Source organism: Aulonocara stuartgranti, assembly GCF_965226115.1.
Source record: "Aulonocara stuartgranti genome assembly, chromosome: 7".
NCBI classification, from domain to species: Eukaryota; Metazoa; Chordata; class Actinopteri; order Cichliformes; family Cichlidae; genus Aulonocara; species Aulonocara stuartgranti.
In genome coordinates, this window is record NC_138945.1 from 47,018,332 (window position 1) to 47,040,772 (window position 22,441).

General features: G+C 39.3%; 2 protein-coding genes across 2 annotated transcripts in view; one reads left to right on the forward strand and one right to left on the reverse strand.

The window, feature by feature from the left end:
- akip1 (A kinase (PRKA) interacting protein 1) overlaps window positions 1-22,441 on the reverse strand; it is a 50,932-nt gene that overhangs the window by 26,740 nt on the left and 1,751 nt on the right. The window lies entirely within an intron of this gene.
- rerglb (RERG/RAS-like b) lies at window positions 2,164-11,075 on the forward strand. Its single transcript, XM_082542075.1, has 5 exons — window positions 2,164-2,455; window positions 5,668-5,724; window positions 6,469-6,542; window positions 7,953-8,101; window positions 8,944-11,075. The coding sequence occupies exons 1-5, from the start codon at window positions 2,404-2,406 to the stop codon at window positions 9,227-9,229; spliced, it is 618 nt and encodes a 205-aa protein (XP_082398201.1). The 5' UTR covers window positions 2,164-2,403; the 3' UTR covers window positions 9,230-11,075.

Sequence of the window (22,441 nt, forward strand, 5' to 3'; positions counted from 1 at the left end):
ATTGGGGCTAGCACATTTCCCCAGTATGAAATATTAATCTCTCTTTTGTTCTGATGAGGGAGTTAAAGAATTTCTTGCGATGTGTTGGTGATTTCAGTCCTCATCTAAATTCCCAAAACATGAAGTTATCTGGTTCCAATTATTTTTTCCTCATGCAAGCTGATTTTCTGGAAATGTGATCTCCAAACATCACTGAATGGAAAGAAGATAATTTAGTAAACATTCCAAAAGCACATTCAGTCCATATGCCATGCAATATGAATAGATTTGAACCCACATATAGAAATTTGGTCAGGTTGTTTTCATTTCATTGTTATGGCTTTTTAAAAAATGGTATAAATCTACAGTCCTAAAGTAAACAAGATGAAAGTACTTTAGAGTCTGGAAAAGGTGATTTGGAAACATGATTCACTTTAGAATTGACTGACAGCGCTCACGAACTTGGACGTTTTGAATGCATTTCAAAATATAAATGTAATGTAATGAATGTAATGTTTAAATGAAACCACATGGCAATCCTGGATTTTTTGCCTTTAATCAAATCGTCACAACAATGAATAAACTTATGTAAATACCCCAAAGCCACAACCCCAAATTAAGGCTTTAAACAGTGTCGTAATTGTTTTTGTAAAAGCCTGACAATACAAGTGCAGCCAAGTCTAGACAACCTTCACCAATAAAACACAAGAACATCTGACTTTTTTTTTTTTTTTACACAGAACAAGATCAAATAAATAGACCTAAAATGCCCAGAATGAACCAGCAAGAGGGTCCGTGGATACAAAAATGCTGTTGTAGTCTGAAGAATATTCATTGTTGTTGGCTGGAGTTAGTGCCTGTGAAATCAAAGCTATTTCAGGGTGATTTACAGGCTGTAAGTGTCACATTTTGTGTGAAGGCTGACACTGAAGGAGATGGATTGTTTGTCTGAATCAGTTTCATTGGATGTGAGGAGTATGACTGATGCTTCAATCAGTGTTTTTATTGTTGCTATATTGCTTCAGTACTTTGAGCTGTGCAGCTGATAAAGTGTGTAACTAAAAATCAGCAAAATGTTTTCCACATCATATCACTGCCATTCCTTTTCCCTGAAACCAAAACAGGAAAACATCAGAGTAAGCACGGCAAGAAGGTAAATCATGGTTTATATGGAAGGCCAGTCCTGGCAGAAAAAATAGGTTTTTGCTCTTTAACTAAGTTTCCTTAAGCTGACTAACCACAGCAATAAATAAATATGAATCATTCTTCAGTCACAGTTACAGAATGGGACAAAAACAAGTCAACAATAAATGTGAAAAATCAACAGCTCGTGCACCGCAACCCCATTATTACCTATCATACACTCACTCTTCACATGTCGCTAGTCATATGATCCAGTTATAGTGTCCAATCAGAACAATAAATCAACCTTTCGTGAACAAAGCAATATGGGACTATATAGAACTATGTATACTGTATGAAGAGAAAGGAAATAAACCTGTTAACCCCCCCCCCCCCCATCTATTATTTTAATTTATATGGCACTGATGTTCCCTCAAAGTTAGTTTCTCTTGTAGATAAACATTATGTAAATGGTATTCACAGCAAAAGCTTTACAAATATCAGCTACAATGTGTTAAAATATAAAACTGTAGTTTTGAGTTTTCTTCACAATTTTCAAAGCATTATCACTAAGTATCATTATTATGATACTTATCATAATTATGATACTTATCATTATTATGATAAGTATCCTAATAAGAGATTTTCACTCAACATTATCACAGGTTTTGTGTCATTTATCTTTAAAAATATATTTTCAGTACCATGTAACTCGTTGAGTTTGCTTCTTGTAATTCTATATTTTCTTATATTGACTATTTCTTGGCAAACAAGCATAACTGGCTTCCATACCATTATACCATTACCCAATGAAAAATAGCACTAAAATCCATAGATGAAAGCAAGTGCACAGTTAAAATGTTAAGAGAAGGACCGCCACAATAGGTTTAGTCAGTCATGACCTTTGAGCAAGCTCTGCATAGGAGGGGGCAGAGACAGAGAGGAGAAATGGGTCCAAGAGAGGAATGAAAGAAGGAAAACAGACAGACTGAGGGGGAAAAAGAGAGAGCGAGAGAAAACAGACAAATGAGAGGTGCGTGTGAGAGAGAGAGAGAGCGCAAAAGAGCTCCTGGCAGAGAGACAGAGACCAAAGAGGAGGGTGCTTGTTTTCCCCACTCTCCTCTGCCTCTGGTTTTAAAATGTGAAACAGCTCTTTGAAGAGAAAGAGAGGGGAGGGCAATCATGTACTTCCACTCTGCTTCAACGATAAGGAGTGTTTAGTGAGCTGAGGCTAACCTAAATACCAAACGCAACACAGAACTGCAGCTAGAGATACAGCTGAGGACCTGACACAACACAGGCATGAACGACATCAAGCTGGCCCTACTGGGAAGCCAGGGGGCTGGGAAATCAGGTAAGTACTTGAGAGTGATTTAGTGATCTATAAGGGAGAAAAAGTGTCTCTTTATACTTGTATCTCAATAAAAACTGTAAAAACTGTCAAGACTGTTGACAAGGAAGTTATGATGCCTTAACTTCAAACCACCTCATTTAACTTGCTTATTTTGCTTATTACCTGAATTTAAACACATGTCTCTGCTAATGTAGTAGTTTGGCGTGTTTTATCATCATTTTATTTTTTAATCAATTGGTCAACAAATGTCATCAAGTTCTTAATTTTATGGTTATATGCTACATTGTGTTGTTTTTGCTTAGCTATCAGTCAAAAACTCAGTTTACAGTACAGTGCATAAGATAACTGGTAAATCAGAGTTGGTATTTGTTCTTGAAAAACTGATAATTAAATATTATCAAAATTGTTGCTAACTAAAATTAAAAACAATAAAATGATAAAGTGACAAATTGTGGCTGATTTAACATGTTTGAATTTCCCCTCTCAGACATTCAGTGTCTCAGTTATATTAAATTTAGGGCTAAAGATTTTGTAATTATTATAGAACATACACAATGTAGCTTAACACACTTTTCTGAGGTGAGCTAAAGATTTTAAAGAATGTGACTCACGGCTCTATCTCAGTACGATCCTGCTCTGCATAGTTTGGGCGAACTTATCATGGTCTTCATCAAAAGAGACGCTGGACAGAATTATGTGCATAAATACTTTAGAGAGGTTATTACATATGTGCTCTAAACAATAATGCAGATGTGTAAAACAACAAAAGCTCTCCATCATATAATGATTTAACAGCTATTTAGTTCAATTCGGGTGTCTTTATATTGCACCAAACCATAACAACTGTTGTGTCGAGGTACTTTATAATGTAAAGAGCTGACAGTATTCTGAAGAAAACCTCAACAAGCAAGCAAACTCCTTTGAGCAAGATTTTGGCAACAGTGGAAAGGAAAAGCTCCCTTTTAACAGGAAGAAAACTCGGCAAAAAACAGGCTCAGGGAGGCGCTGCAATCTTCTGCGATCTGAAAAGAAGTTTTGGTGGTTTTTTGTTGTTGTTTCTAACTTTCCAGTCAAACATGATGATACTGCTGAGACTGTGAACTATCTGAGATCTGTCTATTTTTTCTTCTACCAAAGGAAAGTGTAATTTCTGGATAGATCTCTTGATTGCAATATGGTAACACTTGAAAACATGTCACTTTAACCACAAAACAAGTTTTGTTTAAAATTTTTGAGGGCGTACTTTTTAACTAGCCAGCCATGGAGCATGAGAGCTGATTTTTGATTCAATTCAGTTTTATCTATACAGCTCCAAATCACAACAAAAGTAACCTCAAGGCGCTTTGGTAGACCCTACAATAATGCATACAGAGAAAAACCCAACAATCATATGATCCCCTATGAGCAAGCACTTTGGTGACAGCGGGAAGGAAAAACTCCCTTTTAACAGGAAGAAACCTCCGGCAGAACCAGGCTCAGGGAGGGGCGGAGCCATCTGCCGCAACCGGTTGGGGAGAGAGAAGGAAGACAGATTTTTGTTCTTGTAAACTTTGACAAGAAAAGGTGATTGAAAAGTGTGATTAACTATGAATATTCCCACAGAGCCCAACCACAATCAATTCACAGAGTGGAAAAATCTCTTCTTAGTGTTTCTTGACACTTCTACAGGCTACAGCTGAAACTTAAATCAGAGCTAAGCAAATCACCAGGGTACCACCAGGTTTATGCTGGGTTCATGTCATACCCTTAATGAAAACAGCAGAAATGACTGGGTGCGTGACTATTATGGTGCAAGTACAGCTCATTCAGAAACACAGTAAACAAAAAATAAACATTAGGTTGAATGATAGCAGAAATTAATATTAATTAATTGCATGTCACTTTTTTTGGCATGCGATTTTAACTGTTATTTGCCGTCCAGGAAGAGTGGCCTTGAGAAATGAAAAGTAATTATTTTTAGCAGTGAACACTTCCAAGTTTGAATAAACATGTTTCTCTTTTCTTCCAGCATTGTGTGAGCTCTGGTTTTGCATTACATAACCAAAGACAACAGTGGATTATTGGCTCCATTCACTGAGGTTTAACTAAACTAATAAGACCATTTCTCCCTCCAGAGATTATCTGCCTTTGTTTTAAAACTCCTCAGTCACAGGGCTTAGTTCAAGGCTGGACAGAGGAAAGCACAACATGTTTTATCAATAAGTCAATCGGCCTGCTGCTCCACCTGTGGTGTTGTTTAGAGTGTAATTTGATCTTGGCTTTCACTGACTTTGATGTGTCGCAGTGATAGTTTGTTATCTTGTTTTTTTGCTTGTTTTTTTCTGTGTCTATTTTAAGTTTCATGTGTCCATATTGGATCATTTAGTATTTTTTATGGGTTCTTCGGAGAACCAGTTCATGCAACCATACTTCAGTTCTCCTGTTTGGACACACTTCAGATTGGATTTTTAAGCTCTTGTTAAAAATGCTGTCTAGGAGAAAGCATTACTTATGATTCTGCTTCTGTCTGTGAGAGGGTGGTTCAGACTGTACTGTACAAACTTTTTAAAACAATGGGACATGGCCATTCTTGGTGCTTGGCAGTGAAGCAGAGCCGTTACCTTGGTGATGCTGTAGCTTATGGAAGCTGTATGTGGGTGCTTGAGTTCATTCGACATGTTTTTCTGCTCCCTTCTGCTCTATTTGTTGCTTTCAACACGTCTTTTATCGTTGAATGTATCTTTATGTGACAATGGAACCAGGACAATTCCTATTGTGTTAAGTCCTAAGTGTTGAATGTCCACATCCATGTTTGTGTGTCACCGTGTCCTAACCTCTGTACAACCCCTCAAGAGGCCCACTATTAGGAGCAAGCTTCCAGAGTTCAGCACTTGAAACTTCAGCCTTTAATTGAAATTGATTGTCTTGTGGGACCAAAACTGGCCCAGTCAGTCAGTTTTATGTGTAGCTTGCAGTGTAGAGGCAAAGCACAGGCTGGGGGGGATTTAACTATTCAGCTTGCCAAATATGCACACAGACCTTCCAGGAAAGCCGTGCAGCATTCTTTTATGTGGGGCTTCAGTTTCATCGCTCCAATCCTGGAGACATTTAACACGGTGTTGTGCCTGCTGGGGTGAACAAGGCTCCCCCACCCCCTTCTTCACTGAGAGGGATGAGTGTGTAATGATGCCATGATTCATTTTATTGTTTTCCATTTCATCTCCTTTCTCCAGCTGTCCTCGTGCGCTTCCTGACCAGACGCTTTATTGGTGAATATGCCTCAAATACCAGTAAGTGTTTCCAGATTTCATATAATGGCACTTTGATGAGGTTTTGGTCTAGAAGATTGCTCTCATCCACTTAGAGATGCAACATTTTCACCTGTGCATTCATGGACAAGGAAAATATTGTTCTTTTGGGTAATAAAAATTTTGCAGGCAGGTAATGTAGACAATCCTCTCGTGTAGCTGTTTTGACACAGCTTCCAGTGTTTTAGCTCAACATTTCTGATAGTATAGTTGGATATCTAATGGATTTGTATTTTTATACTATTTTCTATTTGTATTTATCATAAAGATGCTGTTATCCTATATCCTTTAATGTAATGATGTAATTGTGGTTTTCACTGTTTTCATTACCACTTTAGGCATTGATGCTTCTAGCTCTGTTAGCTGTGATTACAAGTCATGAAGTGAATAGACATGGAAAGTTAAAATAAATAACAATAAAGTCAAAATATATACTTGTGTATGTATGTCTGACCCATCACAACTTTTTAATTATGCTTGATACACTAGCAGTCCAGTTCCTGTAAAACAACAACAACAAAAACAAACTTTGTAGTAAAAGTAGATTCGTGACAAATTCATGGTAGGTAATGTTAATACCTGGTAATAGATTTGTGTCTTGAAAGTCTTACTAAAAACTGATGAAAGTCCCAAACACCACATTTTTGACATGTTCCATGTGTAATTTTGACATCCATCAATAATATAATATAATAGTTATTTATGCATTTTGTATCTCCTCCACAGACTCTTTGTACCACAAAAGACTGTCGATCGATGGCAGGCAGCTGAATTTGGAGGTTTTTGACCCCTGCTCTCAGGTAAGACTCTTGTTTTTAGTATTAACAGAAATATATTAGAAAAGCAGAGCTGCAGCAGGACCACCAACTTTTCCCGTTGTTCTTCTAACATTTCATCTGGAGGACCACCGACAAACCACTGACAGGAAACAAACCGAAAAAATGAAAATCTGACACTGATGAGAATAATGCCTTTTCAAGAAAATTCACCTAAACTACTCATAAAGAAAGTCAATTTTTACATTCTTGAGTAATTTTGTTTGACTGTCGGGCCATAACCAAAATTTGGTTTGCCTTCATCTATCTATCATCTATCTATCAAAACAGTGGTTTGTTTTCAGGCTGCTGGAGAGCTGCCTGTGGCTTAGCTGTGGTTATGTGTTCACTTAGAGTTAGCAAGTGTGGGAATATAAGGATTTATGAGAGTATCCTGAGGAGATGAATGTCCCTTTGAAAAAAAGGGGAGCCATATAAACCTCTTACTTCTCATTCAACAAAACTAAAGACCTGAGAGGGACTTTACTACAATGTTAGTGTTTTATTGGAGTACCCTGGCTCAGGAGAACAAAAACCAGTCATTGTCTTTGTCATTTAGACCCCCTGTAATATTGCTGTCCCATAAGGAACACAGAGTCACAATCCAGCCCTTCTGACCCAGACTGCATTAAAAGAAGTCAGTAAAGACAAAAGGTTTAAAATTGGGTTTTATAGCACTCAGGTGTGTCCCCAGGCCTCAAGCCCTTCTTACACTGTTTATGTCAAGGTCACAAGCGCTTGTAGGGTCACTCTGAATTTATTTACTGGTGTCACTGATATTGTTAAGGCACCACTTTGAAATGCTTTCTGGTATTAGTGACTTTCAGCTGCTCACTTGTCACAGAGGGTTGCCACAGCAGCTCTGTGAGTTTCCTTTGGCAGGGTTTTACACCAGATGCATTTTCTGACACTTTCCAAAAGGGATTTGTATCTCTGGATGGAACTGAACCAGCAACCCTCCGCTTGCTGAGCAAATTTGTAAACCAATACGCTATGGATCCATAAAAGGAAAGTGTTTCAATATTACAGGTATGAAAACTAACTGTAAGATGCTTGATTAGCAAAAAGAGCAATAAAATCAAATCTGTATAATCAATGGGAAGACAGTAATGCCAATGTGCATTTGTCAAAAAAGTATAAAAGCAACTCAGTTTTGCTCAAAACAGGGAAATAAAAATACAAATACAAGGTGTTTTCAGCATTGGAACACATCTATAGAAATAATAATGGTATCCAGCTATATTATTATAATACCATCCATAGAAAGTGACACAGTGTAAAGGATACAGGCTCCAACTCTTTTTTCTTGCTCCATAGGAAAAGCAACCCAGTTGGCACGTTGATTCGGGACAAACTGGATGATACCAACATAAAAGCACATGCTCTTCTTGGCAGGGTTCGGAGGCCAGGTGTATACTTGAAGAGCCAGTGGACTGGGCAGATGGCTTTGTGGTGGTGTACAACATCAGTGACCGCACTTCCTTCATCAATGCCAAAAACATCCTGCGGCAGATTCGGGAGACACGCATGGAGAACTGCAAAGGGTCAGCAGAAACTTAATAACAGATGCTGCTGACATATAATGGATGTTTGGATTGGTTGTTATTTAACAGTAATTCTGGGTGCTACAACAATGCCTGTTTTGAAATGGAGGCAAAATCCTACATTCAATTCTACAATTTCAAATGTCAGATGAAATCCTCGTGCAAAGAATCAGTAATCAGAGGTTTAAAGTAAAGTGGCAAGTCCGGAAAATGATGTACACCCACTTGTCCATATATAGTAAAGTGCTATATAAATACAGGCCATATGAACTGAACATGCTGCAAATGCTCCAGGAAAACAACAAAACAGAGTATCTGTGCCCTAGGTTCTTTGTAACTGGACATGAATCTACATGCACTTTTGAATTTGAGGAATGCTGGGAGTCCTGACTGCCCTCCTACAAACTCAAACTCATAAATGATTCATGATTTACAGGGATTGCCAGCGCAGGTGTCTGATAAATTTAAGCGTGAAAAAAACAAACAAACAGGCCATCCACATCTATCAGGCTGCCTGGCAGCATGCCAAGGCATCCTGATAACATGGAGGGAAGAGCTGTGTAGCCTAATGACAGGTATTTGAGAATAAATATAGGTGTAGATCACAAGTGGAACTGTTGGATTGTGTGAATGTAAATCAAGCCCAGCTAGTCGAAACATCTGCTTTACGCTCAGAAAGATAGGATAGGTTGCTTAATAGCCAAAATTGTTGCAATGTTGTTGCAAAAGCACTCAAAAGCTGTAAAATAAAACACATTTGCCTCTGCATCCTCTTCATATTGCTATCCTCAGTCATCTTGCAGGCTGATGGTGTTAACGCCTCCCTGCTGTCTTTTTTTCAGGGAGATGGATGTTCCTGTTTGCCTGGTTGGCAACAAGCAGGACCTCTGCCATGCTCGTCAGGTGCGTGAGGATGAAGGCCGCGGTCTGGCGCAGGAAAACCGCTGTAATTTCCAGGAGGTCTCAGCAGCCGAGAGCTACCAAGACATTGCCAACCTCTTCACACAGCTCATCCGGCAGGTGATGGAGCATCTGAAGTATCGCGCTGACAGACGACGCTACAGCGGCTCAAAGTCTATGGCCAAACTCATCAACAATGTTTTTGGCAAGAGGAGGAAGTCCGTATGATGATCCCAGTACAGTTAGCAGCTAATCGGACACTGAGATGTCCCTGCTGTACGTGGCCCTTAAGGGGATGCAACCTTAATGTGTTGGGTTTGATGTGTGATGTGTTGGTCTATACACTCAACAGAAAACTGTTGAGTGTATAGACAATGATAGAAACAGTGAACCTCTTTATATCATGAGCAACATGAGTGGTTGGTGGAAAAATTCAGACGGCCATAGTTACTAAATTTACAGGCAAATATATATCTTGGCAAAGTTTTGTTTTTCCTTTGGTTATTTTGACTTTGCCTTGGGTATGTTTCTCTGATGAAAGGGCCAAATACAGTGAGGCAGTCAAAAAAAAGCAGGTATGTTAAATAGAGCAACACTATACAGGAGAGGGAAGCATAAAAAGATATTTACTACATACACTTTTTATTCTTTTTCTCTTAATGTGTATTAACTATTTGTCGAAAGCTTGCACTGCATCACCGACTCCTGCATCAGTACAGTGTAGGCCAACAGTGATGACACTGAATGAAACTTTCAACACCATATTGCATGCCTTCATTTTGTGACTGGTTCAGTTAGCTTTACTTTACCAGAGTATTGCCCCTATAGTTCAGCGTTGTGTAGTCTTTTGCTCAGCGTCCTTTTATACTGGTATAATATTTCAGAGACAGTATAATTGATATTACATGGCTATTTTAAATGCACGTTAAATGTATATTCTCATAGTAATGCCACTCTTTGGAAACCATAATGTTTTATTTACTGGATCACTGAACTGTGATTTGTAATACGCATACTGTGTAAATCCTCTGATTGTCTAATGCATAATATGGTTTATTTAACAGCTCCTGCTGTATGAACACTTAGTTTAGCTGTGGTCATTATCACTAAAATGCTGAACGTTACATTTAACACAATTTATTTAGTTGAATGGAAAAGTCCAAAGACATGAACAGGGTTAGGTTAACTGGCAATTCTTCTGTGTTAGCTTTGGAGTCTTGAGATCTGTCCAGTGTGCACCCTGCCTCTTCCCCTGTGATAGCAGGGATAGATGTGTGCTTTCTCAGATTCTCAGGTCTTTTTTGGAGATGAAGAAGAAGATTATAATACTTAGGGTAGTGATATGTCAAATACAATCAGTGTGTAGTGTGCCTTGGCTTCTCGGTTTGCTTCATTGGCGATGTGTGGTTTAAAAAGACGAAACAACACCAACTTCACAAACCAGCAGCTACATCCATCAGTGTCTGTGCCAAGTGAGAGGCATATACCTATATCAGTGCATGGCTGTATGGCTGTCTGGCCTTTAACTGACACTCGGACTCTTCCTATGCACCCTTTAGTCTTACTTTATTGTAAAGGTGGAACCTGTATGTCATATGTTGTTGTATCCTGTTTGCTTTTAATGACAGATAAGATAAAATAGTATTTAATTGGACTAGAAAATAATGCATCTATTACAAGGTGATATCAATTTTAATTTAACATTGTTATTGTTGCACATTGTACTCAGCTTCGGTTGTATACTGTATGTATTTTGTATAGATTCAGTATCTTAATCTTGTATTTATTTGAGTTAAAAAAGAAAAGAAGAAAATGCCCTAAAAACTTAACACCATACTGTAGAACTAACACATACCAAATGAGGCCACGAAATTTATTCAACAAAATGCTGTTTTTCTTCTAAAGAAAAACTTCTTCTCAGTTATGTCACCATGATTTTTTACAGAAGGAAAGCACTGTGTATCATGAAAAATATCTTCATCTATGCAGTTTTTTGTTGATGAATGCTCTTTTTTGTAAATGCTGTAAAAACACTGGTTATTCCAGAGGAAATTAAAGTTAAACATTGATGGCTGTTTTAGCTCTTCACGGGGACTGCTGTTTCGCTTTCAGCTTAATTTTAATTAGATGTCCATGAGAGAGGGCATTACTCTAAAGCCTTTAGTAAAAAAAAAGAAAAAAAAAGAAAAGAATTTCCTGTGCTAAAAATAGAAAGACTAGAGGCAGAGCAGTGAGGGGAGAAGCTCCATTGTTATGCTGAATTTTAGCCTCTTAAACAAAGCGACGCTCCCTCACGTTTCCACTAGATGGCAGCACAGATCACGATGACGATCTGGCCTTGAGTTTAATCATTTCCTGCAGATCATTATATGAATGAACCTTTTAAATACAAGCGCGTCCATGCTCACAGGTGTACACACGGGTGCTCACACACACAAACTACACCCTTTTTGGCTCCTACCTCAAAGCACACTGTGCGCTGTCGATCTTACATGCTGCACAATAATGTTTAATATTTAGTATTTACTGTTATATTCCCATATATCATCGTGATGTTGTTTATTATGTTGCTCTTTTTTTTTTCCTTCTGCTTGTTTTCTCTTTTTTCTTTCTCAACAGGTGATCCGGGTGATTGATATATGTATTTTTTGTCTGTTTATTTTGTTTATTTTTGTTTTTTGCCCTCTTCCCCGCTGTTTTTCTTTCCCTCTTTCTTTCTCCCCTTTCTTTTCCCCAGTCAAGTCTGTCCCGTATTTAGCAAGTGAAAATAAAATAAAATAAACAATAAAAAGTGAATCAAATAGACCATTACAGCAAGGCTGTGATGGTCTATTTGGTAAAGTAAATCCGTTGGGCATCTTTCTTTGCCTTTAGACAATAATTCTGATGGCAAAAGAGCCAAACGGGACAGGCAAAAAATAAAAAGAATAAATAAAAACAATAATTTCTTGCCCAGGGGAGGCGACAAATTTGTACACAAACCAGATCGATAGTTTATTTATTTATTTACTTTTTACAGCAGAAATGTCCTTTTTTTTTAAAAAATTGTTAAGGGAGGAAATACACATAGTAATGTAGATGCCATAAATAATAGCTGTATTCCCTTAGTATTCCACTGTGATGTTTTACTACTGAGTGGCAAATTTAAGGAAAACCAATATAAATAGACTTTGTTAGATGTAATTTGTGGTGTCTGAAATTCTTTTCAACATGTGAGGGAAAATCTGAATTCACTTATAGGTGTTTTTCGTTCTGACTGACTCATTTTTTATTGCTCGTGTCTTTAAGTACCACATATGAGTAAGAATGTGTATGCTATGACCCTGAGCTATTCAAAGATGTACGAAAACAAATGCAATTACCCAGATAATACATGAATGGTACCCAGGTACAAGTGTGTACCACTAAATAAGAGGTAGAGATGAGATACAGTGGTATCTGTAATACTTGAAAAATATAAATTAGAAACTGCTTCATTTGCCAATTAATGTTATGTAAGGAATTTGCCTTTGATTTCCTTGACAGAGCCTCTCAAAGAGGACACTGTTAACATTTCTTGTTATGAAGTCAGTCGAATGATTACAAACCCAGAGGAAAGGAACATTTCAAACTCTCTGCTTTTTTCAGCTGTTTTCTTCTAAATGCACCTCAGAGGTTTGGATTGTTTTTGTTCTTCTGACATTCCTTCTTCTCAATTTGGCCCTTCGTAAAAAGAACTAAAATAAGCTGAACGTTGCTGTACAGAACTTTGTCTAAAATGAGCCTTTCTTCAGATAACACCACATTGTTATCCTGAAACTAGACAGGATAATTAGTTTGACCATTACTTTGTCTTTTAATCCTTATTTCTCCAGATTTCAGAGAGCAGGTCAGTATCCAGTTATCTCAGAATAGAAAAATGATTTCTTCCAGAGGAGACAAAGAACAGGCCTTTGTGATGGTCGCAACTTTCAAATGAAATGCTGAGATGTGAGTCAGCATTATATGCAAAGACCACAAAGAGAAGCAAAACATCTGCTGAGTGATGCAAAACAAGGGATCTGGAGACACAAGACAAGCTGAAAAAATAAATAAATAGAGATATAGAAAAAGAACCTATACCAAGGGATGCAAAGGGACAAAAGAGTGATGCAAAATGTTCACAAAAGGATGGAAAATGATGACAAAGAGAGTGATAAATACACTGACCTGTAGATCTGTGTCAGCGATGGAGAGGTGAATAATGCTGGAGAATTTGGGTAATAATGCCCCTGTGTAACACGTGGCTTTGAAGCCACCCATCTGGAATTTTCCCATAAACGAATCTTACTTACTTCAAGAAATAATCTAAATAAAAATAAATAATAAAAATAAAAAGGTATTTATTTACTTTACAATCCGTGCCAGGCCAAGAAAACTCACACTACTTATTAGAGCTATATTTTAAATACTCATCATCAGCTCAGCCAAGTAAAATCAGGGCTAAAGCACAGATAGATGAAGATTACATCTGTTAGCGTTTCAGAGTTGAAGTTTGAAGTTTCTGAACAAATAGTTTCCTCTGATTGTTCGGTAACCTTTTGCCTCACCACATCCAAGCAGAGGATATTTGGTGAAGAGCAAACAGAAAGCTGTGCAGCCTCCTCACAGTGTCCGTCATTGCAGCACAGGAGGCAAATGAAAGCCATGTCTCTGCACGAGTCTTTTTGATACAGCTGTTTGGGATCAGTGAACATTTTTCCTCATCAAATATCATTTCGCTCCATTGTGAGGATATTTCCCGGACACGTTTATACTCTTAGATAACCACAGGCATTCTTTTACGCCCAAGAAAGACTGCTCCCCCCCACCCCCTTCCTAAAAAAAAGAAAGAAAAAGAAATCATTTGACGCACAGGAAGTCATGAATTTTACATTTCGAGCAGCAGCTAAAGCTGTTTGTTTTGAATAAGAAAAAGCAGTGGTAGGCAGAAACAGCTCTCGATGTGGCAGAACAGAAGAGAAAACGAAAACAGCCCCACCTACAGAGACTCGAAGCAAATCTGAGGAAAAACACATCACAGTGCCTCCCACCTGAGTTTGACTGACAGGTAATTTCTGGAGAGAGCAGTGCAGAACACAGTGGACATTAGAGCTTAATAACAACAAAGGTGTCAGAAAAATGCAGATTGAGCAAAAATAAAGTGTAAATGTGCGAAGGTGCAACATCCCTTTCATACAAATTCTAATTTTATTCAATCTTTTCATCTCTCTCCCCTCTCCTCTTCTGACTGTCTCATTTTTTTCTCTTTTTTCCAGAGAAATGAGGAGCGCAGACAAATGGAGACAGAACCTCCAAGCGTGGCCTCGAAGCTTCAGGTCAGTGATCTTATTTGGCCCCTGTGCGGAGGAAGAATTGCTTTTGGCTCGGCCGTGGACAACCATCCGAACCAAGGGGATTGGATGCTGCTGGGACACCCCAAGAGCCAATCAGAAAGGCCATCGATCAGTTCCCCTTAATCTCACAGCTGGTGAGCACATCCCCACTCCAATCTAAAAACCGACAGCTTAGTCAGAGTGACAGGGGATTGGCTGTCTTCCAAAGATTTGAACCTCTAAGGAAACAGATCCACATTAGAACAGAAACAGGTGGTACTTCACTCACCTCTCACCACCAAACTATCTGGCTGGAATAATTGGCTACAGAAATAAATAGAAGTGAAAATGTTTTGTCAGACTGTTCTTTAAAAAACAATTAAAATGCATATTGATGTGGTAGGCTGATATTATTTTTTAGGAGTAAAGCTAGTTATCTTTATTCAGACATGTTTTCTCTTAAGATGTTTATGAAAACAATAATTTAAGTTGATTGAGCAGGACTCAAGGACAATATTTTTCTTCTTTTTCTTTTTTTTGCCATGTACTGTGCACTGTGTGTCAGGCTGAATGAGTGCACACAGTGATTGCTTGATGAATGTATGTGAAGAGCTTGTTTCTAAAACGAGACATCTCCTATCTGAGAGAATAGAGATACAAAAATTTAAGGTTAGCTTTGTTGAAATGAGTCTCCTATTTTCATATCTTTAATGTATGGATAGATAATACGAATGAATGTGACATTTTTATGCATCAAGGACAGAATAATGAAATCCTTTTCACATCATCTGAGTTGTTAATGGTTTATTAAGGTATCCTGCTGTCTCCTCTTACACTAAAATGATGTCCTGCTGTCTGTGCACGAAATACTGCTATGCAAGATGTTCACATCTGCCTGTGCTAATGATGCAATAAGCTTAATCTAATGAGATATTTGATATTACTTCAGTATCAAATAGCCTCTGACTCTTTGTGTCAGCTCGATCAGAGCTTCCATGTAAAATTGCATTACAGTGAATAATAATAAAAAAAATCACTAGTTGTATTGCCTTAAACAAAGATCTTTATAGACAGAAAAACATGCAATTTTATGTATGCTATGTATGAGTAAGTCTGCGTAGGTGTATATGCAAATACAATACATATATATGTATATAGTATAGTGCACTGCCTGGATTGATTACAAGAAGGCCTATGACTCGATGCCCCACACCTGGATCCTAGAATACCTAGATCTGTACAAGATCAACAGGACCCTAAGAGCCTTCATCAGGAACTCAATGGGAATGTGGCGGACAACACTAGAGGCCAAATTCATGCCAATAGCTCAAGTCACCATCAAGTGCAGGATCTACCAAGGAGATGCTCTGTCCCCAATGCTGTTCTGCATAGGCCTGAACCCCCTCAGTGAGATCATTGACAAGACTGGCTACGGATACCGACTACAGAATGGAGCAGTTGTCAGCCACCTCCTGTACATGGATGACATCAAGCTGTATGCCAAGAGTGAACGCGACATTGACTTGCTCCACACCCCAGTATATACAGCAATGACATCGGAATGTCGTTCGGACTGGAGAAGTGTAGTCGGATGGTAACAAAGAGAGGGAAGGTAGTCAGAACTGAGGGGATCGAACCATCAGAAGGCAACAATGCAGACATAGTGGACAGCTACAAGTACCTGGGGATCCCACAGACAAAAGAGAACCACAAAGAGGACGCTAGGAAAGCTGCAACCACCAAGTACCTGCAGAGGGTCAGGCAAGTCAGCTGAACGGTAAGAATAAGATCCGGGCCATCAACACCTACTCCCTGCCCATGATCAGGTACCCTGCTGGGATAATAAGCTGGCCAAAGGAGGAGATAGAAGCCACTGACATCAAGACTAAAAATCGCCTGACCATGCATGGAGGGTTTCACCTAAAGTCCAGCACCCTGAGGCTGTACGCTAAGCGGAAGGAAGGAGGCTGGGGACTGTTGAATCTCAGCACCACAGTCCAGGATGAGACAACAAACATCCATGAATACATCAGGAAGATGGCTCCAACCGACCGCATGCTCAGTGAATAACTCAGGCAGCAAAACCCCAAGAAAGAGGAGGGAGACGAGGAACCATCATGGAAGAATAGGCCCTTGCATGGTATGTACCACCGGCAGATAGAGGAGGTGGCTGATATCCAGAAATCCTACCAGTGGCTGGACAAAGCCGGACTGAAAGACAGCACAGAAGCACTGATCACGGCAGCACAGGAACAAGCTCTGAGCACAAGATCCATAGATCCTGGGGTCTACCACACCAGGCAAGACCCCAGGTGCAGGCTGTGTAAAGATGTCCCTGAGACAATCCAGCACACAAAAGCAGAGTGCAAGATGCTAGGAGCACTAGGGCAGTAACTCCCAAGCTAGGCGAGTGGCTCCAGAAGATCCCAGGAACAACATCCAAGATCTTGGTCCTTGATCTTGGCAGTCCTTGGGACAGCTAAGATACTGCGCAGGACCCTCAGGCTCCCAGGCCTCTGGTAGAGGACCTGAGCTTGAAGGATAGACCGCCCGCAGGGGCGAGAGGGGATTTTTTTGTGTGTGTTTGTGTTTTATTATTTTAATTCAGACTTCAGGAGACAAGCCTGCAGCTCAATGAGATGACATCTTTTGTATTACAGCCTCAAATTGCACAACACATGATACGCAGACACACAGATGCAGCTGAGCTCGTGTTGCTAGACTAAGTGACTTTAGTGCCAATGATAACAAGCTTTTCTCGCATTGGACATTTGATTTGACAAACACAGATGTAGCTAATGTTAATGATTGTATCTCACTCATGCTTTGGAACAAGATTTGTTGTTGTGCTGGCACTGCTGGAAAGTACAGTTAATTATTTGCACATTTCCATTTCAGAAGGCTCTACTGAGACCCAGACTCCTGAGTAGACCCAAGAGTTTGGGCTTGAGTCTACTCTTTTTAAAAATTCCTCATATTTACTGTAATAAATGGATGGTATTAATACTGGAACAGTGGATTTGATACCAAGATACTATGTCATGTTTTTTGACTTTTCCAGTGCTTTCAACACCATCAGGCCGACCCTCCTGGGTGATAAGTTAGCAGCGATGCAGGTGGATGCTTCTCTGGTGTCCTGGATTGTTGATTACCTGACAGTACGTCTCCCACAGTGTGTGTCTGACAAGGTGATTAGCAACACAGGGGCACCACAGGGGACTGTCCTCTCCCCCTTCCTCTTCACCCTCTACACCACAGACTTCAGCCACTGCACAGAGACCTGCCATCTTCAGAAGTTTTCTGATGACTCTGCGGTGGTTGGATGCATCAGCAGGGATGATGAGACAGAGTACCGGGCTGTGGTCGACTCCTTTGTCACGTGGTGTGAGCAGAATCATCTGCAGCTCAACGTGGCAAAGACCAAGGAACTGATCGTGGACTTCAGGAAGACCAGGAAACACTTGACCCCTGTTTCAATCCAGGGGGTCAGTGTTGACATTGTGGAGGACTATAAATACCTTGGAGTACACATTGACAATAAACTGGACTGGGCTAAAAACACCACAGCACTTTACAGGAAGGGCCAGAGTCGTCTCTATTTTTTGAGGCGACTGAGGTCCTTCAACATCTGCCAGAAAATGCTGAGGATTTTCTATGAGTCTGTGGTGGCCAGTGCGATCCTCTATGCTGTTGCATGCTGGGGGAGCAGGCTGAGGGTCGCAGATGCCAACAGACTTAATAAACTGATCCGTAAGGCCAGCAATGTTGTGGGGATGGAGCTGGACTCCCTCAAGGTGGTGTCGGAGAGGCGGATGCTGTCCAAGATAAAGACAATGTTGGATAACACCTCCCACCCACTCCATGACATGTTGGTCAGTCACAGGAGCTCGTTCAGTGAGAGACTGAGATTACCAAAAAGCACCACTGAACGACACAGGAAATCATTCCTGCCTGTGGCCATCTCCCTGTACAACGCATCCACTTAACACACTGTTTGCTGCTACAACTACACATGTTTCTTTTCCAAATATTTATTTATAAGTGACTTATGTATGTATGTATGTATATATATGTATATATTGTACTATTCTTAGTTAGCGTATTGTCTGTCTTGTCTTAATGTTGGTTTAAAATGGAGCACTGTAACAAAAAATAATTTCCCCCAGGGATCAATAAAGTATTCTGATTCTGATTCTGATTCTGATATACCAAGATCTTTTAATCTTGTCATCCTTCCAAAATATAGATATTCTACTCTGCCTTTAAGGCAATGTAACTAGATTATATGTGTTTAGGCTACTTTTTTTTTTTTTTTACTATATTTAAATATATTAAAGCATTTTGCAGCTGGACAGGGCAGCTTTAGATTCCTGGTTTACTCAAATAGAGAAAAGACATATGTAAAGAGACATACGCAAATACATTGTATTACAGCTTTTCCAAAGCAAAACTGGAAAGGTTTGTGCTTGTACAACTGTTGTTGAAGTTTTCTTGCCAAGTTTTAGACTCGCAGATCAAAGAGATACCCTTCAAGTGTGACAGGCTGCATCTGTAGCAGAGGAACGCTGCCCAAACACTTCTGAAAGTGGGAAAGATTCTTTCCAACATATAAGCCATGGAAAAGGAGCTATTCAGTGCTGGCTTTGAAGTTATTTGAAATGGACAGTGTGGTGAAAAAGAATTTGTCCCCTTCCTGATTCCTTCGTTTTCTTCTTCTTCTTCTTTGCATATTTGTCACACTTAAATGTCTCATATCATCAAACAAATTCTAATATTAAACAAAAATAGGTAGAGTTTTTAAATGACTTTGCTAGGAGCTGAGTTTAATTTCACTAGCCACACCCAGGCCGATTCCTGGCAGTCTTTCACGTTGCTGTGGAGAAAATCTGGCCCACTCTTCTTTGCAGAAGTGCTTTAATTGAACCATACTGGAAGACTTTGAGCATAATCGGCCTGTTTAAGATCAAGTGTTTCAATTGGATTTCAATCTGGACTTTGACTTGGCCACTCAGAAACTTCCAATTTATTTTTGTTTTTTTGAGTCATTCAGAGGTGGACTTGTTGGTGTGTTTCGGATTATTGTCCCGCTGCATAACCCAAGTGTGCTTGAGACACAGGGCCCTGATGGACGGACATTCCCTTTCAGGATTTTCTGGTAGTGCAGAATTCGTGGTTCCATCAAATATAGCAAGTTTCCCATTTCCTGAAATAGTAAAACAGCCATCACACTACCACTACTAATTTTGATTGTTTGTCACGTGAAAGACAAAAAGGTAAGACAAGACTGATGGAGTGGCAGAAAGGGAACAGAAGAGAAAAACTCTACAAATTGATCTTAGGTGTTGGAAAACAAAACCAGGTCATGGATGTAGACTGGGGCAAAACACAGAGAAGAACAGATTTGAGGGTTATGAGGTTCGATTAGAAGATGGAGCAGGACTAAGAGATTCTTCTGGAAGATGCAGTGGTGCTCAACAGTGAAAGTGAATCCATACTGGAAGGCGAACTGGTTGTCGGGAGTTTGTCAGGAGGGAGGTGCTTGCTACTTGTCTGCTTGTGACAAAGACCCTTTCAAGATGAGAAGCTCAGGAGTAAAAACTATCGTCTCTAGGGAGGCATTGGACTGAGAGGCAGACAGAGGTCCAGTGCTGGCAGACCCAGGTGGAGTATGAAGTAAGACTATCAGAGTAGGTGAAGAATGTCAGAAGGCAGAATTCAGGAAATCTTTTAACCTCTCTGGTGAAGTTTCATCAGTCCAGCATTTTTCTGAGCTTGCTGATGCACTCTTCTCACCATTCCTTCTTTATACCACTCATGGTTCAGTAAAAGGACTAGATGTTGTAGTCCCTGATAATGCATTGCTTTAAATGCCGAGAATCCTGAGGGATGGCTGTTATGAGGAAAGGCAAAGCAGAAACTTTACCAGCAGCACACATCGTTGTGTGCCTCATCTTTCGGTCTTTTACCCAAGCTAATCTGCCACTTTTTGGGGGGATTAGAGATCTGATCTAGATGATCGTATTAAGATTTGGGACTCATCGTCAGTAGTGGACCTTGGATTCATCGGGTGGAAATGACTGTATAGAACCATGAGCAAGTACTTGAAATGTTCCAGCTGCTTCTTCAAAGCAAAACTTGAGTCTGCAGAGTCTGTGACTGATCAGTGCTTTGATTGCTTTTTCCATTAAGAAATGAAATCATCATTTAAAAACTTCATTTTGCATTTACTCGGGTTATCTTTGTCTAATATTAAAATTTGTTTGATGGTCTGAAACATGTAAATGTGACAAATATGCAAAAAATGTGAAAGCAGAGAGGAGGCAAATACTTTTTCACAGCACTGTAATATCATTGTGGCATTTCTTTTGGGTTATGATACTTGAAAATATGGACTGATGGTGCTCTCATTTTGTGGTTCCCCTGATTCTCTGCATCTGTTTTTGATGTTATAGCGGATGTAAAAAAAAAAAAAAAAGTACTGTAGTACTTCTAAAATAAATACTAACTAAAACTACCTGACCTTTTTAATGAGGTGAGAGTGTCCTTTAAACATATCATCCTAACTTTAACGACTTTTCTAAAAAACAGGATGTCAGTTCTACTTTTAATTTCTTGTGATTAATATGCACAGTAAAGTGTCAAAAATGTTGTTTACCCCTGGGCAGGATGAAACACCATCTGCTGAAAAATATGTAGAGAAAGTGAGTCAAATGCCCTCATTGCTCTTGAATTGTTGAGACAAGAATCTAAAAAACACTTTTTAAAGTTGATATTCACTTTTTGCTTTGAGGCAAATCTTTTATGCTCTGTGTACTATAGATAGTCCTTTCTCAACAATATCACTATTAAAAATAAACATCATATTCTTTTCCATTTCCACACATGGATCCAAACACATGCTTTTATATGCATTGTCTTTTTGCTGACTTTGATATGCACTGCCCAAGGCAATGGTGAGTTGCCTTTAACCTGCATTCCCTCTAATGGAGAGCAAATCCTCTGGTTTTACAAAGAAGTTTGGTTTCACAGAAGTCTATGGGGAAAAGACCACAAGGATCTGTGTTGTCTGACCTCAGTAAATGTATCGTTTCAGTGGCCACTTTTAAGTGTTATTAAATACTGCATAATGCTCATCGTGTTACAGTCTCAACAGAGTCAAAGAGAACAATCACGAAGGGTATCTTTTTTCCTTACCTTGTGGTTGAGAAGTATGCATGAGGATGTGAAGTTCCTAAGTTTCTCACCAAGAAGGTAGTGATGGATAAAGTACTCTGCTTGAGCTCAGATCAAAAAAGCATTACAATGGGACCTCACTAAACATCCATCCATTTATCCATCCATCTATTATCTTTTGGTTATCTAAAGTTGTGTTGCAGTGGCAGCAGGCTAAGCAGGGTATTCTATATGTTGTTCATTCCAGCAACACTTTGCAGTTTCTTTTGAGAGATACTGAAGTGTTCCTAGGGAACAAGAGATACACAGTCACTCTAGTAAGTGTGCAATGGGACAGACCAAGAAAACCTCAAAGGTTGCCAATCGGATGAACTACCACACTCTTTCAGTCATTTCCCATGTCTCATGAGCACAGGTGAGGGTTGGAACGTTGATGGACTGGCAAATCAAAAACTTTGTCTTTCTGCTCCATTCTCTTCACCACAGCAGTCTGACACTGCTGACGTTGCACCAGTCCAACTAATGCTCTGTTTTCCTATGACTCATAAATAAGAAATACTTGAACTCCCTCATTTGAGGCAGTGCATCTCCCCCAACTCACAGAGAGAATTTCACTGTTCTGTTGAAATCTAAAACCTTAAAGCTTTTGATGCTTCTCTCACTACTAGACCAATCTCTATACCAAGCAGCCTTAAATGTTGACTGTTAAAAAGACCCAAATTGTCAGGTACAAGATGACATCTTAAATTTCCTATGATGGAGCAGTGTTACTCGGATTCTGCTCAGGCACAGCAAAAACCTGTTATCAGCATATAGTTCGGTGATATTTATTTAATTTTATAACAGTGTGATATTAAAAATATTTATTTGGTCTCCAAAAATAGGTTTTCTCTTAATCAACACAAATTAAACCTGATTACACATCTCTGAATTG

Coding starts and splice junctions, on each gene's coding strand:
- rerglb (XM_082542075.1), top strand. CDS start 2,404: ATGAACGACATCAAGCTGGCCCTACTGGGAAGCCAGGGGGCTGGGAAA. Junction 6,543..7,952: donor TTTTTGACCCCTGCTCTCAG/GTAAGACTCTTG, acceptor TCTTCTTGGCAG/GGTTCGGAGGCCAGGTGTAT. Junction 8,102..8,943: donor CGCATGGAGAACTGCAAAGG/GTCAGCAGAAAC, acceptor TCTTTTTTTCAG/GGAGATGGATGTTCCTGTTT.